The sequence below is a fragment of the Gymnodraco acuticeps genome, unplaced genomic scaffold, assembly GCF_902827175.1.
Source record: "Gymnodraco acuticeps unplaced genomic scaffold, fGymAcu1.1, whole genome shotgun sequence".
Taxonomy (NCBI): domain Eukaryota; kingdom Metazoa; phylum Chordata; class Actinopteri; order Perciformes; family Bathydraconidae; genus Gymnodraco; species Gymnodraco acuticeps.
Window position 1 is genome coordinate 2,272,468 of NW_022991219.1, and position 13,019 is coordinate 2,285,486.

General features: G+C 38.4%; 1 protein-coding gene across 1 annotated transcript in view; it reads left to right on the forward strand.

The window, feature by feature from the left end:
* Positions 1 to 8,896: 8,896 nt before the first annotated feature.
* pkd1a (polycystic kidney disease 1a) overlaps positions 8,897 to 13,019 on the forward strand; it is a 77,486-nt gene continuing 73,363 nt past the window's right edge. Inside the window, 1 exon segment of the mRNA XM_034239143.1 lies at positions 8,897 to 9,422. Within this exon segment, the coding sequence (XP_034095034.1) occupies positions 9,148 to 9,422 (275 nt within the window). The 5' untranslated portion in view covers positions 8,897 to 9,147.

A 13,019-nucleotide genomic window follows, 5' to 3' on the forward strand; every position in this document is an offset into this window, starting at 1 on the left:
TATATACCTAGGATCTATTCTTGAGGCAAACCTCTCCTGTGATAAAATGGCATCCAATGTAATAAAAAAAGTCAATCAAAGAACTAGATTCCTATACCGGATCTCCTCTCTGGTAAACAAAAACACCCTGAAAACTCTGGCAGGAGCACTCATTCAAGGGTACTATGACTATGCTTGCACGTCATGGTACCATAGCAAAGGTCAGACTACTGCTTGACCTTTCATCTAGAACCCACCTCACCTCTGCCCACTTTGACAACCTAGGATGGCTTAGAGTAGACGACAGAGTACAGCTACTTGCAATGGGCCTGGTCTACAAGATCCACTACACCTCTATGGTACCCATGTACATGTCAAAATTCTTCCCAAAGGTCAAGGAATACCATGATCATAACACCAGAGGGAGCTCCACAAATCATGTGAAACCCAGATTTGGCACAAAAAAGGGGGAATACACGTTTCGCAATTATGCCACATCAAGGTGGAACGCTCTTCCCACAACTGTAAAGGAAAGTAAAACTATACTTACCTTCAAAACCTCTCTTAAAGAGCACCTTCGGGGGAGAGCATTGCAAAACTGGCCCCGGTAATGGTACAAATCTCAACCTGTCATTCAATGGACAGCTTCCCCCTCCCATCTATGTATATACTCGCATTTTAGACTCTGTTACTAACTGTATATCTGTAGACTTGGTATGTCTTAAATGTCCGGTTAGGATGTATTAGAACGAAATCTAAAATGAAAATTGTAAATAAGCAATCTGTATGTAAAAAACCACCTGTATGTAAATTGTAAATAAGCCATCTGTATGTCAAATATGTCTTATATGTCTTAAATGATATGATGAATTGGAAATGGGGGACCCTGATGTAAACAAGACGAAAGTCTTTCTCTGGTCTGCATCCCCTTAACAATTGTATGTTTTGAGCTGTACTGTACTGTACCCAATATACAAGCTGTTAATAAACTTTTCAATCAATCAATCAATAAGGTTAAGATCTTTCTTATAAACAAACAAAAGCGTGATATTTACATTCAGTGACACAGCTTGAACACACATGGAAAATATAAACAGAACGACTCACAAGAATATTGATTCAAAGCCCTACTTGTGGTCAAAAACTCCACAGGGTTCCTTGAAGAGGCGCTATTTAGCTGATTAGGGTATACTTTCCTGTAGTGTTATATAGTTTTTCCTGCACTCCTTTGTTTACTTCAGTGACATCACTATGTAACATTATCGCTTCTATTGGCTAACACTCGAAACACATTGTATGTGATAGACTAAGGGGTGAGAAATCTCTAAACTGTCAAAAGATACATCTTCAGATTAAACAACAGCTGGTTCTTTCCAATCACAAACAATAATATCAGAGAGATCCAACTGAATCTGTGACTCCAGCTGCTCATAAACCAAGGCTTTAAAAGCTGATTCTGTGCAATGATTAATTCAGACATGTTATTATGCAGGGTGGATATCTAAGCACCAATACATTTTATATCAAACAATTTATTATTCTACTTCATTCTTCTGGTTATGTTGATGTACTGTTGGGATGTATGCCATGTGAGATAACATTTACACACATATATCTGAGTATGCAGTAGTAATGTTCTAAATGACTTTTGGTTTAAGGATTGTACTGTTGCTGTATACAAAATAAATCATTAGCAGAGACAACTACACTAGCCTTGTTTAGAAAGAAATCATGGAGATTGTGTTGGTTGAAATATAATCCCATTCCGACAAACTTTTCACTTAAATGAAAACAGAAAGCACTCCAGCAGCTCATTCATTTCTATTGGTAAGGTCTCACAGCACTACTATGGTGTGTTACCTTGTAACCAAGGTGAGGAGGAGGTCAGTTAATCCACAACACTGGACTCCCACTGTCACATTATAGAACTGAAACCCTGCCAGGGAGGATTAGTTAAAGCAACAAGTTGCTACCTTGTGTTATCCTGAGTCCATACGTATGTGGGCCTGTAAGGCACTTTGATAACGCGTTTGCAGTTGAAAGCTGAGGAAGAGTTCAGTGCTGTTGGTGTGTCTTAGATTTGCTTTGATTGATGGCTCAGGGAATTTAAATAACATTTCCAATGCACCCACTCAGTCAGTCCTGGAAACACCCCTTTCAAAACAGGTGAAGGTATTAATTCCCCAACCTCTCTTACAAGATACAAGGTAAATAACTCAAACAAACAAGTGAAAAGTGTGCATAATAATCAGTTTATCATTGTCACATATTCCAATTCATATCTGTTGCATTCTATAAATGTATTTTCTGGATTTAAACTGTTTCTTCCTGTCGCACTATTTATTTGTTTTAAGTATGAAAGCAAGCATGTCTCATCATGTGCATCTTTAAATGTTAGTCATTCGAAAAATGTCAAACAGCAGCTAGTCAGATACATGATGCTCATACGCTTCCATGATCATTACATTTCTCCTTGACTTGTGTTACCATGTTTTCTTTCTCTTTTTCTTCTCTACAGGGAACATGGTGGCAGAAAGAGGATCTGGCTCCCCCTACCACACACACACACACACACACACACACACACACACACACACACACACACACACACACACACACACACACACACACACACACACACACACACACCAACATATACACAGCTAAAACAAACACACACACACAGAGCCTTTAGTACATATCTGAGTGTCAGGTGTGTAAAAGAGGGGAAGGTCTATGCCCACCTCCACAGCAATCCCCTGGAGTGAAACTATCACACAACCCGAGGGTTGACCTTACCAGCCTGTCAGAGGACATTAGTGTCCTGTGGGCAGTGCGTATTTGAGAAACATAAAAGAAAAGCGGGCAAACAGGGCTGACCAGAGAGAAAAGGGGAATGAAATTCTCTTTTGAAACACAGAAGGGGGGCAGTTTTACTCTGTGATGTAACATAACCCCAGCGTATTTCTGATTAGAGCTTATGGCAAGTCGAGGAAATCAATGATAACATTGGCCTTGGCTGATTTAAATATCCTGACTTGCATGGAGTTCGCACTTGTGATGCAATATTTGAGCCCCAAAATGCATTGCTGCTTTTTACACTGTCGGATGACGGATTAAGAGGTGAATGGCTTAAAATAATTGACCGTTTGATTAAATAACTGTGAGTTATGGTAAGATTTCAGAGGGACAGTACAGGAGCTCACATGTAAAATATACTGTAGAAATCATAATAAACAACAAAAATATTTAACAATTGTTGCATTCCCCTTACATTTTACTAGAATATATTATATTGAAATGAAGATAAATAATTGATTTACATTACTAATCTATACACAACTTTAGATCAGCAGTTGCTTGCTAACATTTTGATGTCAGGATATTAAGGCTCTAATATAGAAGGCAGTGTGCAGTACAGGCAGATTATGTATGCAGTGCGTTAACATGCAGTGTGTCAAGATGTCAAGCGCAGCCATCGTGTGAAAGCCCCTTATGAAACAACAACTGTCTGCCTAACTATTACAGCTATTTAAATAGACAGGTGGTGAAAACAGAGGGCAGGTTGAGAACACTTTAGACGAAGCTCCTTGACAGAACACACAGGATCTTCCTCATTAAAGTGCACTTCAATATGATATCAAGATGGTGTTGCCGTGGCAATAGAAGCCACTGTGTAAAAAAAAATCTTCTATTTAGCTTGCTTGCTCTCTTTCCTTCTTTCATGAAAAAAACCCCAAGAAAAACACAGTTGAAAAAAGGACCTCTCATACCTCACTTTCCCATTTTGTATATATATGATTTTTGACCTTTGTCATCAACCATTCTGCGTGCTTATCTATCACTTTGTGTGTTTTGCTTCACATTTCTATCCAGGTGCAGATCTTAAATTTTAATTATTAAATGAACACATTTAAGTGATTGTGCAGCATTGGCAGAGGTATGTGCTCTCTGAGTGCTTCCTGGCTTGGTCTATTTATTTGATATTTCTCATGGCTGGACTTTAGCAGATTGTGTTTCTCCAAATTTGGCTTGTTGCCGCACATTGCAGTTGCTTTTGCTTATTTTCTGTATCTTCACTAATGGGGAGTTACTTTTACCGACACTTCTAAGTAAAAGTCCATTAGAGATTTTACATTTAAAATCCACAAAGACATCAGATGAATGTCTGTGTGGATACAAATATTTTTTGATTATTTCATATTTCAAAATAACGTTTTCATTCTGTAGCTTTCAAAGGACCAACGTGAGATAATTAGCGGAAATAAAAAGGCTTTTCACTCAGTACAGCATACTTGAAAAAATAACCAAAGTATTTACGGACTGCAGTAATTACATTACTCTAACTCATGAGCTATAATGGGTGCTTTCCTTAACTTTAAGGTCATCAACACCATAATCACAATAACAAAATGGAAAGCAATTTCAGGGCTCTGTTTACAAACCCCTTTCTACTCAGTGAATGTATTTTACACTCATCAACCAGCTAAGTTTAGATCATGAATGGTGTCAGCGTTACTACTACCGCTCCAACAGATGACACCACTGAAAAATGATTGCAAGCTCACACTTGAATGATGTCTGTGTTAGTAAAAATGATTAAAATTAAGTCAGGAAAATATGATCTGAATCACAGCTTGCTTGTTATAAAATAAATTAAAGGAAATACTGGATAGCAATCAGAGGGTCTGCAGCCTTTATATTGAGGTCATGGTGATGCACATTACATTCATGAAGGATGCTAGCCTTAGTCAATGAAATTATTAGCATTTGCCAAAGTACATTAAAGTTTCTAAACAACTTATGTGGATCATATCTTGATTAATTGGGTCATTTCTTTGGTCTTTCGAGCACCTCCAGCCGTCAAGTTCCTTTAGGCCCACATCTCTGTGTTCGATATGTCCAATATTTGGCAACCCACGCCAAAACAATTTAGATTGAGAAATAGCACTTCATGTGAAGGGAAAAACTGTGTATTTGATTTTGAGTTGAGTTGTATATTAATGCACATTTTTTTAAATTCTAGTTCCAAAATAGTTTTGACTGATTTAAAAGAAAAGTGAAAAATGAATTAAGTCATGTTGTGAACTATATAAATATATGCGCTTTACACAGCGTAATGTAATCTATATTTTACTGGGCTACTTGCTGTTCAGCAGTCTGATGGCTTGGGGGAAAAAGCTATTACAGAATTTGACTGTTCTGCTCTTAATGCTGCTTAGGGCAGCAGGGAGAACAGGGCATGGTGTCTAAGTCTCTATGGTTCCTCTCACCACGTTCTACAGAGGAACCATAGAGAGCGTAGATTTGAGGTGGAGGTGATTGCAGCCCTTGCAGAGATATTGGAAGAAGTGCTATCATCCTTTTCTCACTCTATCCACTCACTCATTGCTATTAATAGATAAACATATGTATCCTGTTATCTAGTTTATGATAAAAGCCTGGAATACAATACATATCATGCAATCCATTCATTGGTCCATTAAATAAAGCACTATACAATTTTGAGGTATACTTTACTTCATGTTCTGCTACTTTTACATCTACTGCTCTACTTTTTAGAAGGAATTAATGTACCTTATCTCCACTTCCTTTATTTGATACATTTTGTAGCAAAGCAGTATTGGATTAACAGTGCAACAATGTAATTAGCAAAAGACATTAAATCATTTTATGTTTAAAGATACTCAAACACTTGATTGATTGATTCCAGCATACTGTATATATTGTATATTTTATACATTTACACTGTACATTTCTCTCTCTTAGTAGGAGTCACAATCGCCTCATTTGAGCAGTTGCTGGCTTCTTTTTACTGAACCTAATCTGGTTCTTTAAAAAACAAGAAAAAGCGATGTGAAAAAAAGGGATGAAAGTCATTCAAAACATCTATAACGATCTGTGTTCTTTCACATCCTCATTTCAGCCTTGGATAACAAATCTTCCATTTCCGTCCACCACGTGCCTCCAACTCCCTCACTGTCCCCCTCTCCCCCCCCCCCCCCCCCCCTCTCCCCTCCTCTCCCCCTCTCCCCCTCTCTTCCTGTAGCCCTACAATAACACAGACAGAGGCCTCAGTAAGTGCTGTTTTCCTGGCCGGGCTGGAGGACCCTCCCCATAACCAAACAGGAGCCAAGCTCATTTTACCTTCACCCAGCCCAGACTGGACCATTTCATATACGTTGGGATGGAGTCGTTCAGCAGGGGCAGCTACCATCGTCTGTAATGTTCAGCCGAATATCTGCAGGACTCACTGCTTGATATATGGAGTTATATTAGGTTAAACTAACTAAGTATACAGGTTGGATGGCTAAAATCCATATCCTGAAGTAAAGAGTATTTTACTTGTATCAATTATTCATCGTAGTATGGAAAATAAATCCATATTTAAAATTAAAAACCTCATCGTTGTTTTCACCAAGCTTGTGCCGCACTTTGTCAGTAAAAGTCATACTTTGGTCCACACGGAAATATCTAAACACGTAATGAATACATTCCATGTTCTGTTACAATCATCCCCTCTCAGGATACATTTGAATAACTTTACGATAACTCCATTAACTTTTCATAGTAACATCATCAAGACATTTGTAATGTATCCAATACTTTGTTTATGGACAGAAACTGAAGTTATTTTAGAAAACTTTATTTATACTATAGACCGCTATTCATACCAACCATGGTTTATCATTCAAAGTTAGCATGCTTGTTAACTAATTCAAGAAGGTGGACATTAAAATGCATCATACATAATTTACATTATACTATTAATAGCTGTTATACATCAGCAAATTGAGCATCTTAACATTAATATACGGCCTCAGAGAGCTGCTAACATGGATGTGTTTGTTTGTTGCAATTTGTCAATTGAACTTCAAGAGGTAGGAGTACATTCTGTGAAGGAATGACATGATTTGCAGATAACTTGATTCAATTTAACAAAAGCTAATCAACCTGAACATACGTCAGTATTCTCTTCATGGATTGCTCCGGTCGCTCATTGGTCTTCTACGGTCTGACACCCAACTGATTTTCTCTAAGCTTGATTGTGATGATAGTAATTTTCTTCCTTTAAATAATGTGGGCTTGAAGCCCTTTGAGACTGTGACTGTAATTACGGGTCATGCAATTAAAGTTGACAAGGACATCTCCAACTTTGTGTCATTCCCTCCCTCCTTGTTCCTGTTCAGTGTAAAGTGTAAAAGCCCCCCATGAGTAAACGGCTCTTTCAGAGATGCTGCACTTCATCTATACACCTGGGGTTCAGGAACTTAGCAATGTAGCTTCTCTGATGAGAAATGATATCAAGATGTATTCTTACACACCGTTGACCAAATGGAAGAGACGTGTCAACCAAAATGAAAGGCCCACTGTACTGGACACATCACCTAAGATAAAATCAAATCCAAATGCAATGTTTAACCCTTTTATTTCCTTGGACAACATGTTGTGTTTTAGGATTTTATATTTAGCTAGGGACGTTATTTCAAATCTAGCGTAGATCCCGAAGTTTCCAAAAATATGTGTATACATGATGATTAAATCGAGCAGCATTAAAAAGAAAAATATATTTTCCCCTTTAATACTTATTATTTCAACAATCTCAATCTTGTGTCTCAAGCATGAAGTCTGCAGTGAAATACTGCCAGTGAGGATAAGAGAGCATGAGAGTTGTTATGGGGCTCTTCCTCTCCTTGTACAGATACCATATGCCTGCAGGGAGGATGGCTCAGCCACAGGAAACACCTCCAACACGTGCCCTCTACTGCTACAGGAAACACAGAGAGACATGGAAGTGCACATGTTCCTAAAAAAAGAAGTTTTGCAAATGTAATTGCATAATGAAATCACAGAAGAGTGGTTTTATGGACACAAATCTTCACATCTCAGTGGGTGATGGAGGCCATGTCATCAGCAGTCATATCACTCGAGATGAAGGAATACATCAAGGTACTAAAAAAGTCATGTATTTTTGGACTTGCATTTTATTCATTTTTGCAACAATGATTTCAGAATTAATCTATGCATGATGGAGACTAACTTGAGGGGGTACAACTTCATCATCCCACCTGCAGCTCTTCTTCTGCAGAGATAATGAAATACCGACCTTCATGATGCACTGAGCTAATGCTGCTTTGACAAGTGTAAACTCATTTATTGATTCAACTGTATTTGAATTGATTGAATCTGCGCTTGGCTCAACTTAATGCTTAGTTTTTATTGGTACTGCATGCCCAGAGACTGACTTTTATTTCTTAAGAAACATGAAGAGAGATCTGCCAGCTGAAAAACATCCAAAGAACTTCTGAGGACGGCATAGAAAAAACAGAAAACTCTCAAAAATATTACAAAGTGCTGTTGTTAATTGGACTGTGAATATTCCCAGATATGATATCTGGTTACTGTAGAAAAGAGGAAAAACCCACATTTCAAGATTCAAGATTCAAAGGTTTTAATGTCATATGCACATAAACTACAGTAATGGCAATACAAATCGTATGACCCGAGCTCCTCCAACAATGCATTATAGAATACAACTATACAAATTGACGATGTGCAGCCTCTGTCACAACTAAAAACACACAACAGTCTAAATAATTTATAAATGCCATTGTCACAACATTTATATTGCATTTACAATTTTCAAAATAAATGTTGACAAAAAGGCTGGTTTTGTCACTAGCAGGTTAAAACAATAATGACCACGATAATACATTATTAATACAACAATTATTAATGTATGTGTTTTATTTAGACTTTTGTAATTGTTTCTACTTTATAAGTTGTGTTCAATGCAATGAGTACAATTTGGCTTCTACATTGAGAAAGTAATGAGGGATCAATGAAGCAGGGTGCAGCGGGGGCTCATGGTACTGCATCGAGTGGAAGGAGGAGGAGAGAGGAAGTTCTCCAAAACTTTTTTTCCCCTGAAAGGATTGTGGAGAAGCTCCGTTAGATTTTTAGAAGAAGGGGGATCCGACCATAAGAAGTGAAGAAAACGCAGTGGAGCTAACGGTGTCTAAAAGTGAATCCCTTCTTCTCGTGTTGTCCCCTCTCACATGAGAGCCGTGAACAGGGACGCGTGTGTTTGCCTTTGTTTTGAGTATTTTGTTCCTTCCCAGACTGAGAGGACTTACACCATCAGAGGCGATGAGATGTGAGTGAGCTATGCCTTGTGGAAATGGACAGACTTTAACCAAGCGAAAACATGGCGTCTGCGTCCCGGGGCTTAGCTTCTTCTCCAGTCTGCTTGTGGTGCTCTGCTGCCTGGGGGCATGGGGCTCCGGGCCTGCGGGGAACGGCGGCCGGAGCTGCAGCCCCTGTCCCGTCAACTGCAGCTGCACGCCGGCGGGGCCCCTGCCGTCCTGCGCCGTCAACTGCTCCCACCTCGGGCTGGAGAGGGCCCCGGCAGCGGCGGACTTCCCGCCGGACACCACCGTGCTGTAAGTGCAGATATGGGGGGGGGGTGGTGAGGGATGTACGACGTGGTATATTGAACATGGAAAGCAAGTCATAAGCTACTTTGTTTATAATGTTTGCAACTATATTTGAATGTATTTGATAACTCAATTAATTTTTTCTGTGTAAGGATGCTTGCTGTGTGCCATACAGTGACAGTAGCTAGGGGTCACAGGCTAGTTTACCATGTTTTTGTTTACGCCACATCACACCATAGACCTACTACTAAAGGATTTAAATTAATTGTATTTGTGCTTTTGTTTTGGTTGTTGTCATGCGTGAAGCGAAAATAATTGGTCGATTATTGATTGGTTAATCGACCAACATATCTTCACCTCCTTTGATAATCGATTTGTCATTCAAGTAATTAGAAGCAAAAATGTGAGACATTTAGCTGGTCTCACTTGTTTTCTGTTTTCTGTATTGTGTATCATCTTTGTGTTTTGGGTTGCATTTTTGGCCATTTTCTGACAAATGTAATAATTGGCAGATTGGAGAATACTAAAAGGAATCATTTGTTGGAGCCGGAGCCGCCAGATTCACTCTGACAGATGTTGTGGTTGGATTGATTGAACTATTCACCATTGCTGGTTGTTAAAAAAAAAAAAGACAAAGAAATATATTAATAATATTTCAAGAAAAACATGCAACATTTGATACACAGAAGTATAATTTGAAAGAAGTAGCACTTGCTATGTTTAAAGGTGACTTTTTGGTGTGACGCAGGCTTCTATTGAAGGCCCTACCTCTTGTGACACTGTGTGTGTGTCTCAGTGTGTGTCTCTAGTAGGTAGTATACATGGAGTTGGTCACCAGAGAAGTGAACTTGGTGTTTGTGGTGCAGCTCAGACTTCAGCCTCTGGTGCTGCTGCAGCGAGAACATTCTGTTCTGCGCCGACTCAAGACACATGCTATCAATTATTTATTTCCCCTCACACTTCCTTCTTATATTTAAGATATGTACCCTTTATACCAGGGATGTAGTCAATGTACAGGAACATCTTCAAGAGGCTTTAGAAAAACAAACATATAATCATATCATTTAAATTAGTTTTTGGAGTGAAGTGTAAACTGAAAATCTTCACATCTAATGGCAGCGTGCATACGTGTGCTTATTTTGAATGGATTTAAAACTTTCCCTTATGGCGTCTTCAATAGCGCTTGACATTTACTGTTAGTATTTGCATAACAGAGAGGTAGAGTGCTCTGTTAGGTGCCACGTAATGAGAGGCAGACCCTTCTGCAAGATCTGTCTCTAATCATGTCAGACTATATCGGAGTGCTAATTGCTTTGGTCTATGTAAACCACCTTCATCTTATACCAGCAGAGGCCATATGTGTAGGTGACTGACTGTGAACATTACTGGCCCCTTGACTGCTGCTCACCTCCCTACAGTACATGCAGGAGCATGAAATTCAAATCAGATCTTCTCATTAGCTCAGATTTCATGGCTGATCATGGCAGAGGGATATGAATTGAATTTTATAATGCTTTAGACAGTTCTTGGTCTGTGTAAGATATTCAATAATTATTTATAGAAAAAAAGGTATTTTTCTCTCAGGGACTTGTCGAGTTACTTGCCATAATCCGAGGCAGAGAATCATTCTCTCAAAATAACAGAAAGGTAACTACAGTTTCTATACATTCATTTTCTAAGCTGATAAAAACAGCACATTCAAGCCACTTTGCTAAGAATTTATCGCTAACAATGTCACATAATTAACTTTAGAAAAAACTGAATGAGACAAGGGTTGAAATATGTGCAAGAACCTGAAAAAAAGTGAGGTATTATATGTATAGCCCCTATTCTTTAGGAATTTAATTTGAAACCTTGGAGCAGTAAACAAACCGTGGATTTGCACTTGGTTGATTTTCATTTACTCGTCAACAAAGAAGAGGCTATAAATGATATGAAATGATAATGATATGATAATTAGTTTTCTTTTAATTGATTAATATATTGATCGCCTAATTGTTTCTTGTCTTTTGTAGGTACGTGATCAAGAAAAAGAGCATACATTTGTAGACTCTTCAGTTAGTTAATGGATTTGGTAAACAGTACTATCTTTTAAGAGAATGATTCAAATATTTTGTTGATGGTCTCTATGGTGATAAATGGACAATATGACACCATCCTGATGAAGGCCAGGTAATGAATAAAGCTTGGTGTGCTTCTGTGACGTGTTTAATCTTTAATGGACTTGCGTTGATGACTCACGCTGGTCAGCACATAAGTTAAAGTATTAGACAGAGGCTACCACTTGACCAATTATAGAAGTACATTCAACTAGTCCATTCACATGTTGATATGTCACAAACCCAGAACACTACTACCCAAAACAGCGTTTTTCTTTCAGTGAGAAGCAACATGTTTCTGATCTGTCAAATTCAAGGTTGGACAGTAATAAATAACTGAAGTCCTCTACCTTGCCCCAAATTAAAACAAATTAGACACACGCCTTGTAAAAAGGAGAAAGAAAATAAATGATAAAGAGTGTATTTGAAGGAAAGTGTTCCCGTTACACACCAGTCCATCTGTTCAGCCCACACACATCAAAATCTCTTAACACTTCATAGAGACGGTTTATGCAGCTCTGAAGTCACTTCTGGGAAATGATTGTGGATTACACTCTGATTTTTAAAGTCTCTATAGCCTTCGTTTAGTATGCAGATTGCTCTAACACATTCAGCTGTGTCTGACCTGGGACAATATGCAAAGAAACTAAATAACAAATTCAGTCTTGTGTGTCTGAACGTACTCTGTTTATTAAAACTGATCAGTTTACAATGATAGACGAGATTTGGTTGCAACTCATTTTCATACATTTAATTGGCAACAAGTAAATAAATGGATTGCTAAGTATTTCGAGCTTCGATTTTAATGCTGTTATTTTATCTTAAAGGCTTGTTCACCTTGGTCAATAGCTTTCTCGTTAGTGTAGGATACGCTACTGATGATATTGGACTTCTTATATCTGCTGAATCAAGTGACCTTTTGTACTGCACATACAGTACAGCACCTTCCATATCAAGGTCAGTTCAATCAGTTCTAATACAAAATAATCCAGAGGCCATGTCAGAGATGAAGGATGTCATCCAATGCAAGTTCACTTTTTAAATTACAGTACAAGCTGAGAAGAACATACAAACATAAGGGCAACGAGACATCCACACATTCTTTGCAATATCTGGTAAAAAAAACATGTAGGAGGAAGTCTTGAGTTCACTGAACAAATGATGTGCTATATTTGTTTGGCTTAACCTGGCTTGAGTCTGCCAACAGTCTTGCTGTACATTAAGGTACTGCAGATGTGCTTTAATTTGAATGTTAGTGCTAACAAGCTTAGAATTAGCATGGGAAGAATAGCGTGTGAGAACTGGAAACAGTGTTAGAGATGGGCCACTGTTCATTCCCATGAAAGTTGACCAGTGGCGCATGAACCCAAAAACCTGACCCTCCAGAACAAAAATAACGGGATCCTGGGATCTTTGATGATATGTTAGCATCTTAGCATCACCATTTCAATGCTAATGTTAGTTGGGCCTCATAACAGTAACAGTCATAATAACATCGTAACAG